Source organism: Alnus glutinosa, chromosome 1 (genome assembly GCF_958979055.1).
Source record: "Alnus glutinosa chromosome 1, dhAlnGlut1.1, whole genome shotgun sequence".
Taxonomy (NCBI): domain Eukaryota; kingdom Viridiplantae; phylum Streptophyta; class Magnoliopsida; order Fagales; family Betulaceae; genus Alnus; species Alnus glutinosa.
The window spans coordinates 8,785,390-8,807,731 of NC_084886.1; the positions used below are offsets into that span (position 1 = coordinate 8,785,390).

General features: G+C 36.5%; 1 protein-coding gene across 2 annotated transcripts; it reads right to left on the reverse strand.

Moving 5' to 3' along the window:
• Nucleotides 1-583: 583 nt before the first annotated feature.
• Nucleotides 584-7,358, reverse strand: LOC133870857 (nucleolin 1). 2 transcript variants are annotated; one of them, XM_062308111.1, is made up of 16 exons: nt 7,134-7,358; nt 6,974-7,022; nt 6,358-6,527; nt 6,154-6,255; nt 5,841-5,957; nt 5,561-5,692; nt 4,934-5,035; nt 4,476-4,601; nt 4,263-4,373; nt 3,701-3,789; nt 3,511-3,628; nt 2,393-2,481; nt 2,203-2,296; nt 2,003-2,094; nt 970-1,280; nt 584-810 (listed from the first exon to the last, which is right to left on the reverse strand). In XM_062308111.1, exons 1-16 carry the CDS (start codon nt 7,164-7,166, stop codon nt 776-778), a joined length of 1,770 nt encoding a protein of 589 aa, XP_062164095.1. In that variant the 5' UTR covers nt 7,167-7,358; the 3' UTR covers nt 584-775. The 2 variants fall into 2 exon arrangements, with proteins under 2 accessions (XP_062164095.1, XP_062164088.1); XM_062308104.1 differs by having other exon boundaries at nt 5,561-5,701.
• Between the last annotated feature and the right edge of the window lie 14,984 nt (nt 7,359-22,342).

Sequence of the window (22,342 nt, forward strand, 5' to 3'; positions counted from 1 at the left end):
TAACCATGTAAATATACATGATTACTGTAGATTTTCAAAGAGATTATGTAAATTTAGGGTGTCGGATGGAATTTTTTTTTTAATGTTCTTTTACCAAAATTTTCCTAAATATAAGGAGGAGGGTTCTTAATATTTTTCCAATAAATAATTTTTTTTTTTAAAGTTTTCCAATAAATAAATTTAGTTCTCGAGTTCGTGTCTTTTAAGGAAGCATGCGCTTTTACACGCAACTTCTCACATGAATCACATGAGGTGCTCACTCGTGAACCTTTTCTAACATTTTTCCCTTGGTTACCCCAACACGAAGAGCAATTTAGTTGAAGTTAAATTTAGAGATGTTTTAAATTGTGAATGCTAAAACATTCTCGAAGTTAAATACATAAAGACAAATTACGGTTTGGTTTACTTTTCTAAAACATTTCTTTCAATAGAAGAAAAAAATATATTGAACCCACCGAGAAAACTGGCCGCGGCTAACAAAAGTTAACTCGGGGGGAGCAAAGATACTAGGACTTCCCTGCATAACACTAGTGTAGGAATGACTAGAGAAAAAAAGAAAATGACAATTTCAGGATAACAAAGAGAACATTAAACACCGAATAAAATATATAGTCCAGGTACCCAAGCCAACGCATAATTCACTGCGTTACAGTGTCCAAAAGCGCTGTAATCAATTGCTTCAAGTCAAAAACATAACTAATAAATATTATATAAAATACTCTCCCGTTTAACTAAAACTGAGGACCAAAGAAAAATATTACTTCAAAATTTGTCTTTACTCATCACCATCATCGAACTTTGTCTTCTTCCCTGCATCATCAATACAGATACATTTGGATTCATAAGAAATATGCAAAACTACTATATTTGCGCTGATACACTTCATGCTGGACCACAAGATTCCAGACTATTAAGTTGAGCAACGAAAAATTAAGACAGGTAAAATAATAAGATCAGAGAAATGTGTACCAGCTGGAGCAAAGCTTGGCCTATTAGGCGTTCCACGCCCTCCCCTAAAACTGCCACCTCGGCCGCCACCACCACCACTAAAACGGCCACCTCGGCCACCACGGCCTCCACGGTCACCACGACCTCCATGCCTTCCACTGAACCGACCACCGCCATCTCTACCACCACTCCACCCACCACCTCTACCACTGCCTCCACCATCACGTGGTTTTGCCTCTTCCACCGTCAAGTATTCACCTCCAAGTTCAGATCCGTTAAGTTCTAAAGCAGTGCCCAAATTATCACCATTGCTGAAGTCTATGTAAGCAAACCTGCAATTGCTCTCATTCTTTAGACCAAGCTAAAAGACCAATTCCAGCAGTTCACAATTGCATCACACAATATAAAATTACAAGGTTTATGAAAATACCATCCAAATGTGAAGTTTTCAGGAATTCTCCTAAAGACTTCTAAGAAGAATAAACTTCAGGGAGACTAATCTTTAATGAAACTTTAGATAACAAAACAAAGAAATGCAACAGCCAAAAAACTGATTCCTTCATAAGAGAAACCAAATGACCAAAATGTCCTCAATAATTTAAGAGCAGCCAACTTGATAGGTGGATTAATGTAGTTTGATGATGGCCAACGAGTGCTAGTCAAATGGCATCTTTTCCTGTAAGAATAGGCAACTTACCAATAAAAAAATTGTGCCTTGATTATGTGAAAACCACTACTGCAGCAAATAAAACTAATAGATAATTTATTACGGAAAAACAAGATGAAGCTAATATAACGAAACAGTGTAGAATGAACCCATGGTGACCTAATCGAAAATTTACAGTGACGTATATAATCTACTTGATCGCTAATTTACACACAAGAAAAAGAGAAGCAATTGGCAATCGCTTAAAAAATAACATGAAACATCATATGTAGGCCAAAAGAGAGAGGAGACAAATTTTCATGTCGAAATCTAACTAATGCCCAGTTCATCTGATCTTTTTAAAGCAAATGAAAAAAAATAAAAGATAGAAAAGGGAAAAGTACAAACCCCTTAACTTCACCAGTATCATAATCTTTTGGAACAGACAGCCTTGTAATCTCTCCACAAGAACCAAAATGCTGTTCCAGGGCACCCCTGATCTGTAAAATGGAACCGTGTTGCATTTTAATTTAGACTACGCCTGATAAAATGCACTTGTATAGAAAATATATTCTAAAACTACAGTCAAGGTGCCAACACAACAGTACCTCATCCACCCCAAGAGACTTATCAAAACCTCGCACATAAGCAGTATAGGTCTGGCCTCTTCCTCCCTTTTGGAATGAGTCGTTGGTCTCTTTGCTACAGTTATTTGACAGCAGGGGAGAAGGCATAATGAATTTCATTAAATATCCGAATTAGAACAACTCATACACTGATGGAAAAGATCAAAAATACCTGCTGTTTGGGGTATATGCCCCCCTTTCTCGAGCAAAATCAAGTTTCACAGCACGACCGAGCAAATCATGACCGTTCAACTTAATAGCCTGCGATCAGAAATAATTATTAGCGAGCATAATAGAGAAAATGACAGAAAAAACACCATGAATAAGCAGCAGCAGCAGCATTATACATTCCTACGTCCATTTGTGCAAAAAAGACAGTAGCTTCATAAAGATTTAAAAAAAAATGTGAGAATGAAACTGCACTCTAGGTGCATCAACAATATGAAACAATGGAGGAAAAAATTTGCATCAGTTGATCTTCAGTGACCAAGTACCAGAGATGTTAGCTTTCTGGTTTCAAAACTAGAACTAGAAACTTATCTTCAAGTGACATTGGGAAATGCAGGTCAATGTTTCAGATACCATTCAATGCATACAGCCAGAGAGAATCACCAGAAACCACATCTTCAAAGGAAAAGGCGCTCCTCTTATATCTTGATGCCATCAAAGCAGACAAGAATAAAGTAGAACAAAGCAATCACTTTAATCCAAGCTGGCAAATTTTTAAGAAGCTCATAAAAAGAGAGGCCTACTGGGCTATGCCTCGGCTTTTCAAACACTCATGGCTTGGAAACCAGAATGTGATTATGATGGCCAGTCGAAAGGTCAACAATGGGGGTGACATTGGTGGAGTGGGTATTTGGCTATTCAGCAGTTTATATCTATATAGTATTGGAGTTACTATTTTGCACTCGTCTACAAACAGAGATATATAGCTTTTGACAAAGTGAAATTGGTGACGATGCTAAAATCCACATGAAGGTGGTGATCTTCACCTAGAACTACTCAGGATAGGATACCTGGTCAATTACATATTTTACCCAGCTAAAAAAAGCTGAACTAGAAGTAAAAACAATATGAACTGAGGAACTGATAGGCCAACCAAAGGCTTGTGAAAATTGAGGGAACCACATATTGCAGCAGTGAATCAAGTGTTACAAGTAGGAACATGATATAGACACAAATCCAAAAAAAATACAGTTTTTTACAGTAATCAAAAACCATTAGAACTTTTACAAATTCCATCGCCCCTACAATAATTTCAACTAGACAACAGTACCAAAAGCTTACCTTCTGAGCTGCTTCTGCTGTGGCGAATTCAACGTGTCCAAAGCCCTTGAACCTCCCATCAGTATCAGAGGCGAAACGAACGTCAACAACTTCACCAGCATCTTTAAAGAAATTATCTCTGCATAAAGATACATTAATCAGATGCAAAACACCTAAAAAATCTTTTAGATTTCAAGAAAAATATGCTTACACATCGGCTCGCTCAACACTGAACGACAGGTTGCCAACAAACAGGGTCTTAGATGTAGTTTGACCTTGAGGAGTAACAGGAGTTTGAGGCTGCACAAAATGACAAGAAGATCACCACAAAATAATGGGAAACTGATAATGCAATTAAAAAAGACACAATGGCCAATTTCAGTCTTCTTTTCTGATTTTGAATCATTCTGTCTAGTCTTTGTTGACAGAGCATCTACCATTTCTACATCAGAACCCTGTTCTCAAAAGTTAAAGAGCTTGAGCATTCATAAGCACCAAAGCTATAAATTGTGTTATAGAGCTAGGCATTTAGGCATTTGATTTACTTATTTGGATGATGATGATGGGGATGACCCTAACCAACTGATTAACTAAAAATTAAAGCAAAGCATCCCAAGCCATTAGAGTGAAGCTGTAATATTTGACAAAGAAGGACACAGGATACCTGCCCAAAAAGCCCAAAGCTGTTTTCTATCAAACCAGATTCAACTTAAATTAAGATGTTCAACCAAAACATGAATAGAAGCACACAAGTGGAGAATCAGTAACTTTACACTTTTCATTGGAGTCTTGGGGTTTTCTTCCTCACTCTCTTCATCAGATTCATCTGTATCTTCCTCAGACGACTCCTCAACCCCATTACCTTTCTTTGAATCTTGAGCAGGCTGCAGGCATCCAAACAAGCAACGTGACAACAGTAAGAACCATGCCAAACTAACGAAAATTTGTAAAACATTTTTATAATCCTGGCAATCTCTAAACTTCACCTTTGTGATTTGTTTTCCTGCGGGTTTGTCATCATCTTCAGAATCACTCTCCTCATCCTCTGAACTATCACTTTCATCTTGAGCAGGTTTTACACTTGTTTTTCCACCAATTGAAGGAACCTTAGGCTGCAGCACAAAAAATCAGAGAATGAGATCAACACAAACCCTACAAAGGCCAACAACAGAGTGGACAAGATGAAACACAGAATGACCAATCCCACAAGACAAATGATGAATAGATGTATATAACACGTATTCAGAAGTATATATTTTTCTAAAAATTTACAGGGTTAATATGCAAAGTCAATTAAAGATCTTTTTTCTTTGCATCTCATTTTTAGTACATTTGCCCCTCCTTCCATACCTTACTCCAATCAATCATGAAATTATTAGAGCATAATCAACATAATCAAAACAACAATCCCAAATAATTGCAGCTCAATGTAGAAATAACTCACATCAGCATCTTCATCAGAGTCACTCTCAGAACTCTCACTCTCATCCATCTTTTTTGATGGTTCAACTTTTTTAGCAGTAGGGGCAGCACCTTTTATTGAGTCCTGTACAAGACAGACGTTAGAAGTCCAGTAATCAGACTAGAAGGACGCAGATACAAACAAATCACACCATTTGCCTCATCAATATCCAAAGGAGCAGAGAGACAATGCTTAAATTGAATAAGTTCAAATAAATTCCTTGACTCCACTAATATACAACAATAACAGCAATTTAGGGATAACAAAATCACAAAAGATACACAGGAACTTAAATTAGTTAAGGAAAATGAGAATTTAGGGGAGGGGGAAGAGCTAAACAGAAATAAGGCAGCTCAACACCTAATCATCACTCTTTATTTAAAGGGCAGATTTCCATTGTTTTTCCAGAAGCTTCGGAAGGTCTTGTGGTTTTTCCATTAACAAAGATTTTGTTTAAACTTTGATAAAGTTGTTAGTAAAATATATAATTTGGATATATCGAAGGGAAATCTTTGCTGGAGTTCCATATATACGTGAAGCGTGGAATCAAACGTAACAAAATTCACATCCAAGAAAAAAAGAAAACCAATATAGTTGGTATCCCCATACTTCTTCCTCGTCTGACTCTGTATCATCTGAATCTGAGCTATCACTAGAGTCCTCTTCCTTCTTCAGAGCAGATAACGGACCATTCTTAGCAGCAGCAGGAGGCAACTTTTTTGATAATGCAGTTACCTTAGTCTTTGGAACCTAAAAAAAAACATTTAGAAAAAAAAAAAAAACACCTAGATATTTGGGCAGAGGTCTAATAGCCAAGAATTTTTTTTCTAAAAAAAAAATTTAGAAAAAAAAAACACCTAGAAGCCCTTAAAATAACTTGTATACTCACTTCATCTTCAGAATCTGTATCTGAAGAATCTGAGCTACTGGCCTCCTTGTCTTTCTTAGGAGGGGCAGAACCAGTACCATTTTTAGCCACAACTGCCTGTTTTTTTGAAGCAGGCTCCTGAGAGAAAATATGACATAATAATTCAGTGACATTGTCCATTTGGCATGTTCAAAATAATGTCACCACAGAAACCAAAATGATAACCAGAATAAAAACCTTGTTTATAACAATATCCTTGACGCAAGCAAGGAAATTGGACAAGAGCATAATAGAAAATAAACAAAATAGAAATATAGTTCAACATATTACTCACATCGGAAGATTCATCACTAGAATCATCATCTGAAGATTCAGAACTAGACACTTTCACTGGAGGCTTCGTAGCAACCACTCCCTTCTTGGTTTTTATTTTAACCTGATTGACAAAAATTGCATATTTATTAACCAGCCCAACAGAGTCCCATAAGTAAAACTCAGGGTCATAAATAGCATGAAACCAAAGACTGAAGTAGTTAACCTCTTCTTCAGATTCAGATGAATCATCTGAACTACTGGTTTCCACTTTCTTCTTCTTTTGGGTCTTCACTTCAATTTTCTGCTTCACAACAGTCTGCTCTAAACCATTATCTTTTTTCTGCCTCTTCGCACTCACTTGCTTCTCTATCTCATCCACAGCTTCTCTCTTGCCTTCAACAGGATAAAAAAACCCAGAATGTCACAACCTCATTACAAAACAAAACAAGAACTGAGCATATAAAATCTCGAAAACTAAATACACCAAAAGCTTCACTAATACTTAAGGCAGGACTACTTTCAGCCACACAAACTTATCAAACCAAAACACAATTAGGTCACAGTTCAACATCAAACCATTAATATTTCAAACAAAACGTTCGATATTAATACAATTTTATGTCCTCAAGGTAAACATAAAATCTCAGGAAGAAATTTCGTTCAATAGGAGCCAAAGAACATAAAAGCTTGGACCATTGTCAGATTAATAACACCAAAACATCAACATAAGCTTCTCTAAACCAAACTCCCAAAAAACGAAATCAAATATCAAAACACATACCCAAGTAACCAGGACACAAAAACAAAAAACAAAACAAAGTTGAATGAAAAACTCGTACCTTTCTTGGCAGACTTGGACAGTTGGACTACAGCAGGAGCTGCGTCAACCTACAAAAAGAAAACAACAAACAAATTACAACATAATCAGATAAAACCAAACACGCAAACTTTTGAAAGAGATTTTGCAGAAATCAAAAAACAAAGCCGAAGGAAACGTACTTTGGGAGTCGACTTCTTGCTTGACTTGCCCATTTGAAGGACGGGAATTGCAAAGAAATCTAAGGGAAAAAAGAAAGAGATTAAGGAAAACGATTGAGGAGCTTGCAAAACCCTAGTTCTTGGTTTGTAGGGTTTTGGGGGAAGCGGTAGATGAAAGCAAGTATCGCAGCTGTATTTATATGTGGTTGTTCGGTTGTTTGAGCGGGGTTAGGGTTTGCGCATGGCCGCGAGTGTAGTAGAAGTTTTCACTCGCTATGTATGCGCATTCGCCGCGCGTTTTGAGTGCTTTCATCTGCACCGTCCACTGCGTATTAGATGGGACGCCCCAGTCACATTGAATTAGGATCCTCTTCAAGGTTGTAAGTAAGAGTATTTTAGTAATTTTACATTGGTAATTTCACACAATATAAAATTATCAAAATACCCTTAGTTACAATCAATTGGCTCCTCTCCAGTTGAACTGGCTCCTCTCCAGTTGAACCCAACTAAAGAGAATCCAAGTCCAGTCACATTATGTGTTCATTACGCCTCGTTCCTTTTAATTGTGATAAAGATCATCCTTCAAATTATTAAAAAGTTATTAATGTTCCATGAGGGACAACAACTAATCTTTAAAAAATTTAATAAGATAAAAATATCTCTAAAAATTCAACCGAAAAAGACCTTTAAAAATAAAATAAAATAAAATAAAAGCTAAATAAAACAAGATGTGGCCGAGTCAGCGGGTGGCCGAACCTCCCTCCAAATGTCCAAGGGTGGTTCGGCCACCGCCAAGGCTAGTTCAACCATCCCTTTATTTTTCTTTTTATTTTTGTCATGGAAAAATTCAACCACCTTATTTGGTCAAAGGGGGTGGATCAGGCTTTTTGGGTTCTTCTTTTACTTTTTTATTTATTTTTTTATTTTTATCAAGAATAGTTTTGTCATTTTGGGGATATTAATAATTGGATGTTAGTTTTAAAGGGTATGTGGACATTTCCCTTTGATTTTGTTGTCTAAGAATAGATCATATGTTAGATAGTAGAACTGAAAAATGTTATTTATTTTTTATTTTATTTTTTTTATGTAATATGAAGATAATAAGTGTTTTTTTATAGGATTTACATTTTGAAAACTGTCTTTGTGTTCTGAATTGTTTGATAATAATTTTTAAAAAATAAATATTTTGATTAAAAGATATAAAATGTTATCAATTCATACTTTTTGTTTAGATGATTTTTTATCAAGTCCAAAAAAAATCTCTCGTGCTATACAAGGACAAAGTTTTCCTTCGTATCATTCAATCAAATCTATTAAATTGACATGTATCGTTATAGTGTATGATTCTCACATGTTATCTTAATCATATTAATAATGTATGTGAGAATCACGTGTTCTAAAGACACGTATCAGTTTAATTTATTATGTTGGGTAAATTTTTTCTAGCTCAGTTTAGAAAAAAAAAAAAAAAATCTTTGTTTACAATATAATACCCAAAAAGTGCACAAAGTAGGTATTTATAATACATTTAAGAGCAATATATATTTGCATACTCATCGTACCCCAACAAGACCTTTGATAAGGGTCAATCTTTTTTGATACTACTCCACATAGTGCAATCCCACTTGATGGAGGATGTCAATTTGAATTGGGCCAAAATCTCATTGAACAAGAGACACAAGATATCCATTAACAATCCCCAACACATTTTATTAGATCGACGGTGTAATAATTCACCAACAACGATATAATATTGTCCGCTTTTGGCTCCCTTGAATCAGACTTCATAGGAGGTCACCCATCCAGGTACTACTCTAGCAGAAGCACGCTTAACTGCAGAGTTTTGATATGCTCATGGCCATCACGACTTTAAAACGCATTGTGTCAATAATGGTGTAAATATACATATAAGCACATCCACATCCCCAGGCGACATGGGACGTCATAATCACCCCATCTTGGGACACAGTATCCCCACTGACGACCCTCATGGGATCAACACATTCTTAGTGTCCCAACGAGTGTCCACTAGCGACCTTCATGGGCTTGTGCACACTTCATCATCTCAAGCTGGGCAATAGCTCTGATACAATTTGTAACGACCCACCCCTAACGACATAATATTGTTCGCTTTTGACTTCCCTGAACTAGACTTCACAGTAGGTCACCTATCCCGGTACTACTATCGTAGAAACACACTTAACTGAGAGTTCTGATAGGTTCATGGTCATCACGGCTTTAAAACGTGTAGTGTCAATAAGGGTGTGAATAACATATAAATACATCCTCATCCCCATACAATGTGGGATGTCACAGATGGCCTATTTTATATTTGATCAGACCGATAGTTAATATCATATAAAGTCGATGGCCCACGACATATTTTATCACATTGATGGCCTGCAACATATTTTATGGGACAAATAGTCCATATCATAAAGCCCGAAACCCCAAAACGTCTTTTATCGAACCAATAGTCCATGTCTCATTTTATGAAGCTTGTGACCCAAAAGGAGACGGAACCAAAATCAATTGCTATGATTCGCAAGGCTAATTTTCCTGATACCAACTGTAATTTCCCCGAAATTAATTATGGTAATTAATTCAGAGTGTTACATGTAACGCTTGTAATATAAATAACTTAAAGTACTACATATAACAACAAAAATTATAAGTAAATGTAACGGAAAGTAAAATATTGATTTGACCTGAAAGACCAAATACATCAGTGTCATTTTATATCTTGAATACAAACCAGTTATGAGTATACAATACCATTTTAAATACAAATATATCACAAATTATATATATAAATATGTCTCTACAAGTTTTTCACTAAGCATCTCGAGCCTTTCGAGTAGCCTTAGACTGCCCTCATGTGATAACCCTGTTAAACTGTAAAATAAAGATGTTTCACATGTAAAAAAATAACTACACAAGTCTCCGACTTAGTAAATAAATCGCCAACGAAATATAGCTCATGCAGTGAACCTGATCTATATGAAAATAAATAAATAAAATATGGCATTTTATAAATGTCATGGGTTTTGAGTCAATTGGTGGGTGTTCTCTCTGTTATTACGTCGTTAGAGAAATGTAGTACATTTGTAAAATAGTCTGGGCATAATTTCGAGAACAACACGTATAGCAATTTAATGCAAACAAATTATGCTAATGAAGTATACAATATAATAATCATAATAATTTACAGTCCATAACCGTTCTCATATGACCTACATGTGCATTTAACCCTCTTATGATGAGCTTTGCGTGTCTCGCGGGACCTCTGGTACAACACCAATGGTCCAGCGAGGTACATAGCTAGTCACCCTAGTGGCACAATTGGGTTAGACTTCGGGTGATCCACACCACTGGTGATGCAACAAAGAGTGATCGCCATCCGTACATGGTTGCACTGGTTACTCTAGCCAATGGAACTAAGGCATCCTAAATCTATTAACTATGGGGCACATAGTCAATTATATATATTAATATGTATGTAACCCATGTTTTGTACCTATTTTTTCCATAATGGTGCATCATACAACAATTTACAATATAATTAATTGGGAAATATAGTATTGCTCACGATAAGCAGTAAATATCAATGCAATAATAAACCAACATTTATAAAATGTTAGGCTCACAACATAATTTAATGAAGGGCATGTGTATCAAATGCATATTTATAGAAAACAATATCAATGTTTAACAACAATGCATTATTGGTATTTATATGGGAGATTACTTACCTCGAACGATCAAATCCAATCTCTGACGTACTGAAAGGTCAAACTTATCGTCTCTGCAAATCATATTCTAATATTAGTCAAAACACTAAGGAAAATCCCAAAATGATCGATCGTTCCCCAGTGACCGTTCGATCATTACACAACGTTCAATCTTTCCATGAGACCATTTTATCGTTATGCCCCATAAGGTATTTTTATCATTTCAACCTACTAGAAACTAACCTATCTCTTACCCAAGACTCCTAAAGATTACCACACTCTTAAAAGGTACATCATGCATAAAACGTTTAAAAAACCAAGGTCACATACAACTTAAAAACTCCAAATGTCATAACTTTATTTCTATAGTCATATTTCCCTTGCTAGACAACAAAGAAAATGTTGTTATGTGTTGAAATATAGGTATTTTAACAATGTTTTAAGGTTGAAAATAAAGCTAGCCTTTAAAGTTCACATATTTAGTGCAATGGTTAAGCTTATATACTTAAAACATATAACTTTAAACAATTATTAGAGGAAAGAAAACTAGCATGCAATTTAACACATAAAGCAAAGTTTAAACATGAGGAATAAACATAAGTTATGACTAGGTTAAGCTTTATACATCAAAGGTGTGAGTTTTCCAAGCTCAATGAGCACAACCCTTAAGGGTGGCAATCTCTTTCTCTTTTTAGGGGTTAGTATAGAAAAAATGGCGAAATAGGGGTCTATGGTTTATCATATCTCTTTAAATAGACCCATTCCTATGTGTTTGTAATGAAAAAGTCAAGTTTCAAATGCATGCAAAATGTCGCTCGTTGATCAGATCGATCATTTTAAAGAAACGATCAATTGTTAAGTACAAAGTTGAACCGTTCATGTTTGGGCACGGTGTTACAATTGAGTAATTGAGTGTATCAATCCCGCTCAACACTGGGTCATGACAAAACATTTTCCACACAACTCTATTCTTTCTAAAACTTGTCTTTACATTTCATTTTCATAAAATGTTATTCCTTAACACTAGTCTTTCCATTTTTCAAACCCCATTCATTCCTCCCAAATTATTTTATTGTAACCAAGCATGTAAAATATTGTGAAACATACAATGATACAGCTTAACATACTTAAATAACAGGGCTCGAAATCACGAGTACAATACATAGGAATATCACGACATTTAAAAACACATTTCAGTATTGGTAATAACTGTTTTACTTACAACTTTGGCTACAATCCCTCGTTTAAGCGTTAAGTATGTACCACATGTTCGTTTGCATTATATTATGTTCACTAATCAAATATAATCTCTCCCGACAACCCTAACTTTTATCAAAACCCTAAACAACCATTTTGCCCCATGAAAGGCCCTCATTGTTTACATATAACTAGTCTCGTTCTTTACATATAACTAGTCTCGTTCGAATGAACTGGGACCATAGTTACGACTATGGCTCTCTTGGCTTAGCTCGTTCGAATGAGGTTCGAATCGAAGCTTCGACTGGAGCTCTCGGGTACTACCTCGTTCGAACGCTATTACTGTTGTCAGAATGACAACATGCAAAAATAATACTATGACACGAAAAAACTTTCGCAAATCTGTTTTTTAAAATTTCGAAACTCTTTTTGAACACTATATAATCTCATATAACTAAACATGCATCTCAAAACAAAAACTTTTACGTACAAAAATATCATTCATTTTATGAAAACCCTAGTTCTTTATACTTTCCTCAAACCACATTTCAAACAACACAACAACCCCATACAATACTTCAATTCCATTTACATAACAACTTACTAACTCCCTACTTTTAACAAAATCCGACATACATAAATCCGAGGAAATCATAATTAAAGGACGAGGATGTATGAAAATTACATCTTTAGGCTTTTATTTACACTTCTCAGTCCTTCTCTTACTACGTACTTACGTTATCTCTCTTTCTATACACAAAGTCCCTCAAGAAACACTCACAATACTCCCATCATCAGGCTACAAAATGAATAAGCAAAACATGTGAGTTTTGCCTTCAGGGTTGATCTCTTAAATATACAATCTTGTTAACAATGTGTACATGCGCTTGAAAGATATGTTTTCGTTTGAACGATGTTGACTCGTATGTATTAAGTACATGTTGGGCTAGTGCCACATTTCACCGCACAAATTTTGACACGTGGAGATGTTGCTTTGTTCGAATGGCACGTTACCCCGTTCAAATGGGACATGACACTGTGCATTAAAATGCGCGTCTAAACAGTCATTTTGGCCCATGACGAAATCATGACCGTTTATCTTCTCATACCACTTGATTGCAGGCTAACACGTGGAGATGTTATGTTCAAATGACATGTTCTTTTGTTATAATGCAATCAACTCATATTTGATCTCACTCATTTGTTTTCCATGATCACCACTATTTGACACGTGACACTTTGTTATGTTTCTCCCTTCTTCTTCTTCTTCTTTTTTTTTTTTTCCTTTTTTTTTTTTGAGATAATTGATTTGTCACATTTGGGTCTAACCATTCTTAAATTCCTCATGACCGAGACATATAGATATATATATAATGGCTTTTATTGTTAGCATTTAATTTATCCGAGAACTTAAAAAACTTATAATGAAAATCAATGAATTCCAAAGAAATAACATAAAAATATGAGAATTTTGGCTTGATTCATTTTTCTTTTTTTTGAAAAGAAAGCTTCATTGATCCGTGTTAATAAACTTGCTCTGCAAGTACAAATGGACGAACAACCAATAGGCAATCATAAAACCAAACACGATCAAAAGAACTAGAAATAGCCAACTTAGCCAAATTGTGAGCCATACGGTTGGCTTCACAAAAAACATATTGAACCTCTTAATGCTGCATCCTGAGCAGCCGAGAATGAATGTCATCAATCAGATGGCCAAAAGAGCTCAAACAAGGGGAGGCTTGTGGCACCGCCTGCACCACCCGCAATGAATCACCCTCGAAGATAACCGGCTGAAAACCCAACTCAATCCAACCCAACCCAACTCAAGGCTTGATTCCTTATTAAGGGTCATTCAATTGATGAAAATTACAAGAAATTTGAGTGGCTGATTCGGTTTGGTGAAAACAACAATTTTTTGGATGACAATAAATTTGTTATTATCCTGTTAGGTAAAAAAAAGTATTGTTCGCTATATTTTAATACACGTGCCTCTAATACATGAGAGAAGTTTAATCCTCAAATGAAAAAAAATAAAATTCTTTAAATAAACATTTTTTTTTTATGAATAATTTGCTTTTAATAAACTTGCCTTTTAATACTGCAAAAACCGAACTTACGTACTAACGTAGTATTTGAAGAGAGAAAGAGGTGAGGGACTTTTATCATTAAGATGTTGCATAGCCTTAAGCCTCTTTTGCATAATTATGAAGAAAAAAAATGTAAATTGAGTATTTAATATTTATAATTTTTTCTATTTACAAATAGTTTTAATGGTATAAAATTTGGTTGGAAACTTTATGTAGTAAGTTAAAAAAGAAAAAAGGTCATCGAGTTCAACTTTTATAAAAGATTTTGACGGAATCTGTTAATGTGTCATATCAGACCCAATCAAATAATGACACATATCACTTACACTAAAAATAAAATAAAATGGAAAAAAACAAACTTGAGGGGCTTATCGAGCTATCTCATCCGGTCAGCCTGGAGTGGTTGGCCGCTTCCTATTAATATTGGGGATGTTTCGGCCACTCCAATGACCATTGGAAATAGTTCGACTACTCTTAAATGTCAAGGAGTAGTTTCAGTCACTTCTCATTTTTTTTTTTCTTGAAAGAAGTACACATTCACCTCATGCATGCCTTGCTGATCAAGGTGCCGCAATTCATGGCTGTGCAGCTCAAGACTCCGCAGATCATGCAAGCAAAAACTTGCCTTGCACAACCAGCAAGCAACACCCCAAGGATCACGGCCTACAATCATGCACTCGTGATTCTCTGCCTAGACATGACAACAATATTCTCACCAACAGTTATATGTTGCCTTATACTACCAACATATATATTTTACCTAATTGAGCACTCTTCTTTCCATTTGTTGATTGTATTTTTCTTTTCTTGTATTCTAAACATTAGCTGTATAGGAACGATCACAAACCTTTACATTGTAATATTCATTTCAGAACAAATCCTGTAAATCATTATATATAGAATGTATACTGCAGCTTGGAAATTAAGCTTCCAAGTCTGTTTTTCATTCTCTGTTTTTGCATGGTATCAGAGCTCCATTCGGTTCACACCACAATTCTCCACATACCAAACATTCATTCTCACATTGCTCCCAAAGTACAATTGGATGAACAAAACTACATGGCCTGGGTCTTCCAGTTTCGACCCATCATCTACACGAATGATCTGATGGGTATTGTTGATGGTATAAAATTTGGCTGAAAACATTATGTAGTAAGTAAAAAAAAAAACAAGGTCCCTGAGTTCAACTTTTATAAAAGATTTTGACAGAATCTGTTAATGTGTCATATTAGACCCAATCAAATGATGACACATATCACTTACACTAAAAAAAATTAAAATGGAAAAAACAAACTTGAGGGGCTTGTTGAGCTATCTCATTTGGTCGGCTTGGGGTGGTTGGCTACTTCTTATTAGTATTGGGGATGGTTCGGCCACTCCAATGGCCATTGAAAATAGTTCAGCTACTCTCAAATGTTAATGAGTAGTTTCGGTCACTTCTCATTTTTTTTTTCTCAAAAAAAAGTACACATATTCACCTCAAATTACTATCTCAAACAAGCAAAAAATGCCAATATTCCCAATTTTTTTTTTCAAAAAAATACAAAAGAACCCTTTGCCGCTATGTGGCATCGCAAAGACATCCACATGCAACGAGAACAGTAATCTTATCAATGTTAGTCTTAAACGAGTCCATATCACTCCAACAATCTTTATACTGTTAAGACAGCAACACTTGCTGTCCAAGGCTCTACAAATCATGCATGCCTTGCTAATCAAGGTGCCACAATTCATAGTCGTGCAGCTCAAGACTCAGCAGATCATGCAAGTAGAAACTTGCCTTGTACAACCAGCAAGCAACACCCCAAGGATCACGGCCTACAATCATGCACTCATGATTCTCTACCTAGACATGGTAACAATATTCTCACCAACGACTATATGTTGCCTTATACTACCAACTGATATATTTTACCTAATTGAGCACTATTCTTTCCATTTGTCGATTGTATTTTTTTTTTCCTTGTATTCTAAACATTAGCTATATAGGAACGATCACAAACCTTTACATTGTAATATTCATTTCAGAACAAATCCTGTGAATCATTATATGTAGAAGGTATACTGCAGCTTGGACATTAAGCTTCCAAGTCTGTTTTTAATTCTTTGTTTTTGCATGGTATCAGAGCTCCATTCAGTTCACACCACAATTCTCGATCCAATGGCAGACTTTCTCAACTCTCCCAACACCGAAAATTCCATTCCTATCTCCACATCACCTGTTCAACCTCATATTGTCCCTCACATAACCGAAAGCGTTATTGCACCTCTCCACATACCAAACATCCATTCTCACATTGCTCCCAAAGTACAATTGGATGAACAAAACTACATGGCCTAGGTCTTCCAGTTTCGACCCATCCTCTGCACGAATTATCTTATGGGTATTGTTGATGGATCCGAGCCATGCCCACCAAAATTCATTCATGGTCTTATAGTAGATTTTCTAGCACAACTGAACCCTGCGTTCACCGTGTGGGAGAAGAAGCACCAATATCTTCTCAGCTAGTTCATTGCCACACTTTCTGAAAAAGTGCTATCTACAGTCTATGGTCTAGACACCTAAAGACAAGCTGGTGCACCCTAGCAAATCGTTATGTTGCTCCATCCAAAACCAGGATCTAGGAGTTAAGGCGTCAGCTGCAAGGATTACGCCAAGGTAATAAGTCATGTTCTGAATGTATGCATGCTGCAAAAACCTTATCGGATCACCTGGCTATGGTTGGAAAGCCAGTGAACGATAAGGATCTCATATCTTACATAATTGGTGGATTGAATCCACGATACAATGTCTTCATCACCTTCTTTGCGCTGATAACAAAGGATGAGTCTATACCTCTAGAGGATTTTCAAACCTTGCTGATCAGTCATGAACAACTCCTCAACAATTAGAATGATGGATCAGAAGTCACCTCATTTGCACTACATGCACAGAAGTTGAGTCATAGCACTCGCAAGCCCAGATTCAACAATTCTGCAAGGCAAGGGCAGCCCCAGTTTTCCAACTCTAGACAAAACCAATATCGGTTTTCATCTCAGGTGCCTTGATTCTCTTTTCATGCTTCAACTCAACAATTCTCACCTCAAAATAACCCCTTTATAGAAAATGCCTCACCCCAAGGTAAGTCCAATCCTGGCCGTCTTACTTCTCATGATTCTAATCGGCCTCCTTGTCAAATATGTGGAAGAAGCAATCACCAGGCCCTAGACTGCTTCCATCGAATGGACTATGCCTTTCAAGGCCGATACCCCTCAAGCAAGAAGCAGCCCATGGTCTCTCTATCCAATACAAAGGCAGAATATCGCTCCTTAGCCGTAACCACGGCCGAACTCTATTGGCTAAGAATGCTATTTCGAGAACTCCAGGTGTGTCTCACTGCTCCGCCCAAAATCTGGTGTGATAATATGGGAGCCATTGCATTGGCCTCCAATCCCATATATCACGCTCGAACCAAACATGTAGAAGTTGACTACCACTTCATTTGGGAAAAGGTCATTCACAAGGAGATTACCATCAACTACATTTCCACTCACGATCAACAGCCAGACATCTTCACCAAAGGATTCACCTCTGCCCGTTTCCTTTTCCTACATGACAAGCTCATGCTTGTTGCCCTTCCCATCAGCTTTAAAGGGGTTGTTAAGACAACAAGACTTACTGTCCAAGGCTCCGCAGATCATGCATGCCTTGCTGATTAAGGTGCCACAATTCATAGCCGTGCAGCTCAAGACTCCGCAGATCATGCAAGCATAAACTTGCCTTGCGCAACCAGCAAGCAGCACCCCAAGGATCACGGCCTACAATCATGCACTCGTGATTCTCTACCTAGACATGGCAACAATATTTTCACCAACGGCTATATGTTGCCTTATACTACCAACATATATATTTTACCTAATTAAGCACTCTTCTTTCCATTTGTTGATTGTATTTTTCTTTCATTTTATTCTAAACATTAGATGTATAGGAACGATCACAAACCTTTACATTGTAATATTCCTTTCAAAACAAATCCTGTAAATCATTATATATAGAAGGTATACTGCAACTTGGAAATTAAGCTTCCAAGTTTGTTTTTCATTCTCTATTTTTGCATATACAGGGAGGGACGTAATAAATGTTCTTTTCTGGGTTCATACCTTATGCGAATAGGTGTGACGCTCACGGCGGAGCTACATGGTAGTTTGGGTCGTGGCATTCTAAGTCATTATGTTTTTCTTAAGGGATAATTACACTCAACTCCCCTAATTTATCCATGGTGTGGCGATTTACCCCTCTAATATACCAAAATTGGTACATGACCGCCCCGAACTTGCCAACGTGTGGGTTAAGACAGAGACCCTCCCCAAGTCACGTGACTTGCACGTGACCGACTTTCCGTCCAAACGAACGGTCGATTGGACGGAAGGTTGATTTTGCTACACGTCGGCAAGTTCGGGGGGGTCATGTATCAATTTTGGTACATTGGGGGGTAAATCGCCACACCGTGGATAAATCAGGGGGGTTAAGTGTAATTATCCATTTTCTTAATTTATCTTGAGAAATGCATCAGGCGGGTGCATGAGGAAGTGTGGAGATCGAGGCATCCCTATGCAGGAGGAGCAGTGAAGGTTGTCAGTGTGAAGGTTTCGGATATTTCAGTAGCAAGGGTTAACCCGAGTATGAGTTTTGGAGCGTGTGGACAACTGTGCTTGAAGAATTGTTCTTGCTTGGAGCGTGTGGATGTACAAGAGGAAGTTTAACGAACATCCAAACATTGGCAAAAGTTTAATGAATTACATTGGTTAAGGTCTTCAGCCAATCAAGATTCTAGAGAATACAAACTAAAGCGGAAAGAGCAAAAGATAAAAAGAAAGAGAGCCAGAGAGAGTAGTTATATTGATACGACACCCACAATATTATAATGCATACCGAGTCAATCGTTATCTATCTATTTGTGTTAATAGGTTGTTAGTAGTGTGTTAGTAGTAGAGTTATTTTTGTTATGGGTAATTGAAGTGGTGCACGTTGGTAGTTGGGTTGTGCACATCTGGGTTAGTATGTAGTTGGGGTGATAAACAATTCTACAATTCTATCCCCTTTTATTTCAAATTGTAAAGTTGTTGGGATAGCTTCGTAAATTGTGGAGGGATTATTTGAATTTAGGAATTGTTGTTATTGTTGGTAGAATAAGTGCTCGTATGATCAATTAGAATAATTATTTTTAAGTATTATTTTCAAGTTAGGAGTCAAGTTGTATTTCTATTTAAAGAGTTGCTGATGGAATAATAAAGCATGCAAATTTAATCCAAAACCTTGTGTTTGAAAAGGTCTAGGTTCTCTTTGAATCTAAAAGGTCTAAGTCCCTCATAACCTAACAATCTATTAAAACATGTAGGAAGAAGAATTTAGATTCAACTTCTTTTCCTGTTGAAAGGTGCATTACAAGATCCGCTACGCATTCACGTAACATTTTGGTATCAGAGCCAGGTTTTCCAATGGCTGACTTGACGATTAATGATCGGTTACAGACTCTCCAAAAAATGCTTGACGACTTCATCAAGCTTTATTCAGGGAGGCAACTTAGCCAACAAGGGGCTAGTGGATCCGGAGAAACTTCGACGACCACAAAACCCGTTAGTTTGGAAAAATCAATAACACAACCATCACTCAAACCCGATACCATCACATCACCAGAAGCTACACCACCAAAGATCAACCCATCAGCACCACAAACACCCAAAATCACCAAAAAAGATCAAAACCCTAGTGAGCACAGCCACTCCATCCCATGTCGCCGTCTCCTCAGATCGCGCCATCAACATCACCATACCTCTCCTAGTCGTAGTTGCAGTTCTGTCCAACAACCACCACCTTGCACCGACCACCCCAGCCACAAGTCCAAACATTACCGGAGGCAGCACAAACACGCCACCAGCCATGGTGCCAGCCTACATAGCAGTCTCTTTAGGCCACGCCGCTAACACCGCCAAACAAATCGCTCGCCTAGGAAGCGAATGAAGCGCAATTTTTCGACTTTGTCCTCGGGGACAAGGACACTTTCAAGGGGGGGGGGGGAATGATACGACACTCACAAGATTATAATGTATGTCAAGTCAATCGTTATCTATCTATTTGTGCTAGTAGGTTGTTAGTAGTGTGTTAGTAGTAGAGTTCTTTTATTTATGGGTGATTGAAGCGGTGCACGTTAGTAGTTGGGTTGTGCACATCTGGGTTAGTATGTAGTTGAAGTAATAAACAATTCTACAATTCTATCCCATTTTATTTCAAATTGTAAAGCTGTTGGGATAGCTTCGTAAATTGTGAAGGGGTTATTTGAATTTAGGAATTGTTGGTATTGTTGGTAGAATAAGTGATCGAGTGATTAACTAGGATAATTATCTTTAAGCATTATTTTCAAGTTAGGGGTCAAGTTGTATATTCTATTTAAAGAGTTGATGATGGAATAATAAAGCATGCAAATTTAATCAAAAACCTTGTGTTTGAAAAGGTTTAGATTCCCTTGTAATCTAAAAGGTATAAGTTCCATCAGAATCTAAGGTCTAGGCTCCTTCAGAACCTAACAATCTATCAAAATAGGTAGAAAGAATAATCTAAATTCAGTTTATTTTCCTATTGAAAAGTGCGTTACAAGATTCGTTACGCATTCACGTAACATATATATATTATGGATGTGGTAATAATACTTGAAAGCTTATATAGTTGCTAATGCATCATTATGTATTTCCTTTTTGTGGCACTAGCTACTTATATACTTTCTAAGGCGATATATTGTACTTCAATATGATATACTTTTACCAATACAGTCTTGCTTTTTATATGCGTCTCTAGTTTAGTTGTCGTTGTTAAACTTCTGGCGTTTGCAATTTGTAAGGGAGCAAGAGTACTTAATAAATTGGATGGTTTGTCCTTGTTGATAGAATGTTTCTATCTCATAGTTAGGGTAGCGTAATTATCATGATATAATTGGGATAACATGTCAGTAAATTTATAGTAATCATATATTTAGGATGACGCGATTGTAAAAAGAAAAAAAAAAGGCTCTAAGTGTTGATTTAAAAATTAATTTTTATTATCATATTATCAAATTGTATGCTAGTCGTATAACAGAATATACACGGAACATAACCTCGATTTTTAAGAAAAAGAAAAATGTAAGTAGATTATAAAACGACTCATGTTAGATGAATACCAATTAGTGATCACATCGTTTTATTTATTTTTAATAGTTCATCGACAACTAGTCTTTTAAATAGCCACCACACGAGACACATCACGAATACTAAAATATACGTAACTTTGTTGAATCAAGAATTCTAAGTTTTGAATCTTTGTTTTCTGCTCCTTGTATATAATAATTTCCAATCTTTGAATTTTATTTATGCTCTTTGCATATAAGAATTTCCTCTAAGAAGTCAATTGCATATACAAGGAGAACAGTTGGTAGCCATTAATAATTATCAAGGTATGTGGAATATTCCAAAATCCAGGAACAAGTTCAAGAAGATCAACCTCTTTCAAATATACAATCAAGCAATTAATCAAGGGAAGCCCAATATATATATATATAAGTTTAAAGAAGAGTAGAGGTTTTCATGTTTTTATTGGTTTTTTTCTTTAGCTAGCCACTACATTTTGTTTTAATTATTCTTTTTTAAATGAGAAATGATATAATTATATTTCTTATATATTTATTATACATCTCCATACAATTAAGTTTTAAATCCACTATTAAATTTATGGAAACCAATATAAATCTCATAAATTTAATGCTCCGTTTGTTTCGACGTAAAATATTTTCGGCGAAATCATTTTCAGAAAAAATGATTTTCTCGAAAATATTTTTCGGCGTTTGGCTCGCATGAAAAAATTACGAAATGCGAAAATCAGAGTTTGACAAATGCCACCGGAATCCGGCAACGTCCGGTCGCCGTTGCCTGATTTTAGCGAGAAAGTTTGGTTGGGATCCGGCCGAATCTAGACAGATCCAATCAAATCAATGGCTGGATCCGGTCGGAACCCGGCCATTTTGGCCAGATCCAGCCGGAACTCGGCCATTTTGCCCAGATCTGGCCGGATCTCGGCCGTTTTGGTCAGATTCGGCCGAATTTCGGCCATTTTGGCTAGATTCGGCCGGCTTCTGACCATGACCGAAATCCGACAATATTTCAGCTAATTTTGATAGGAATTTGGTCCGTCGGCATCCGGCGA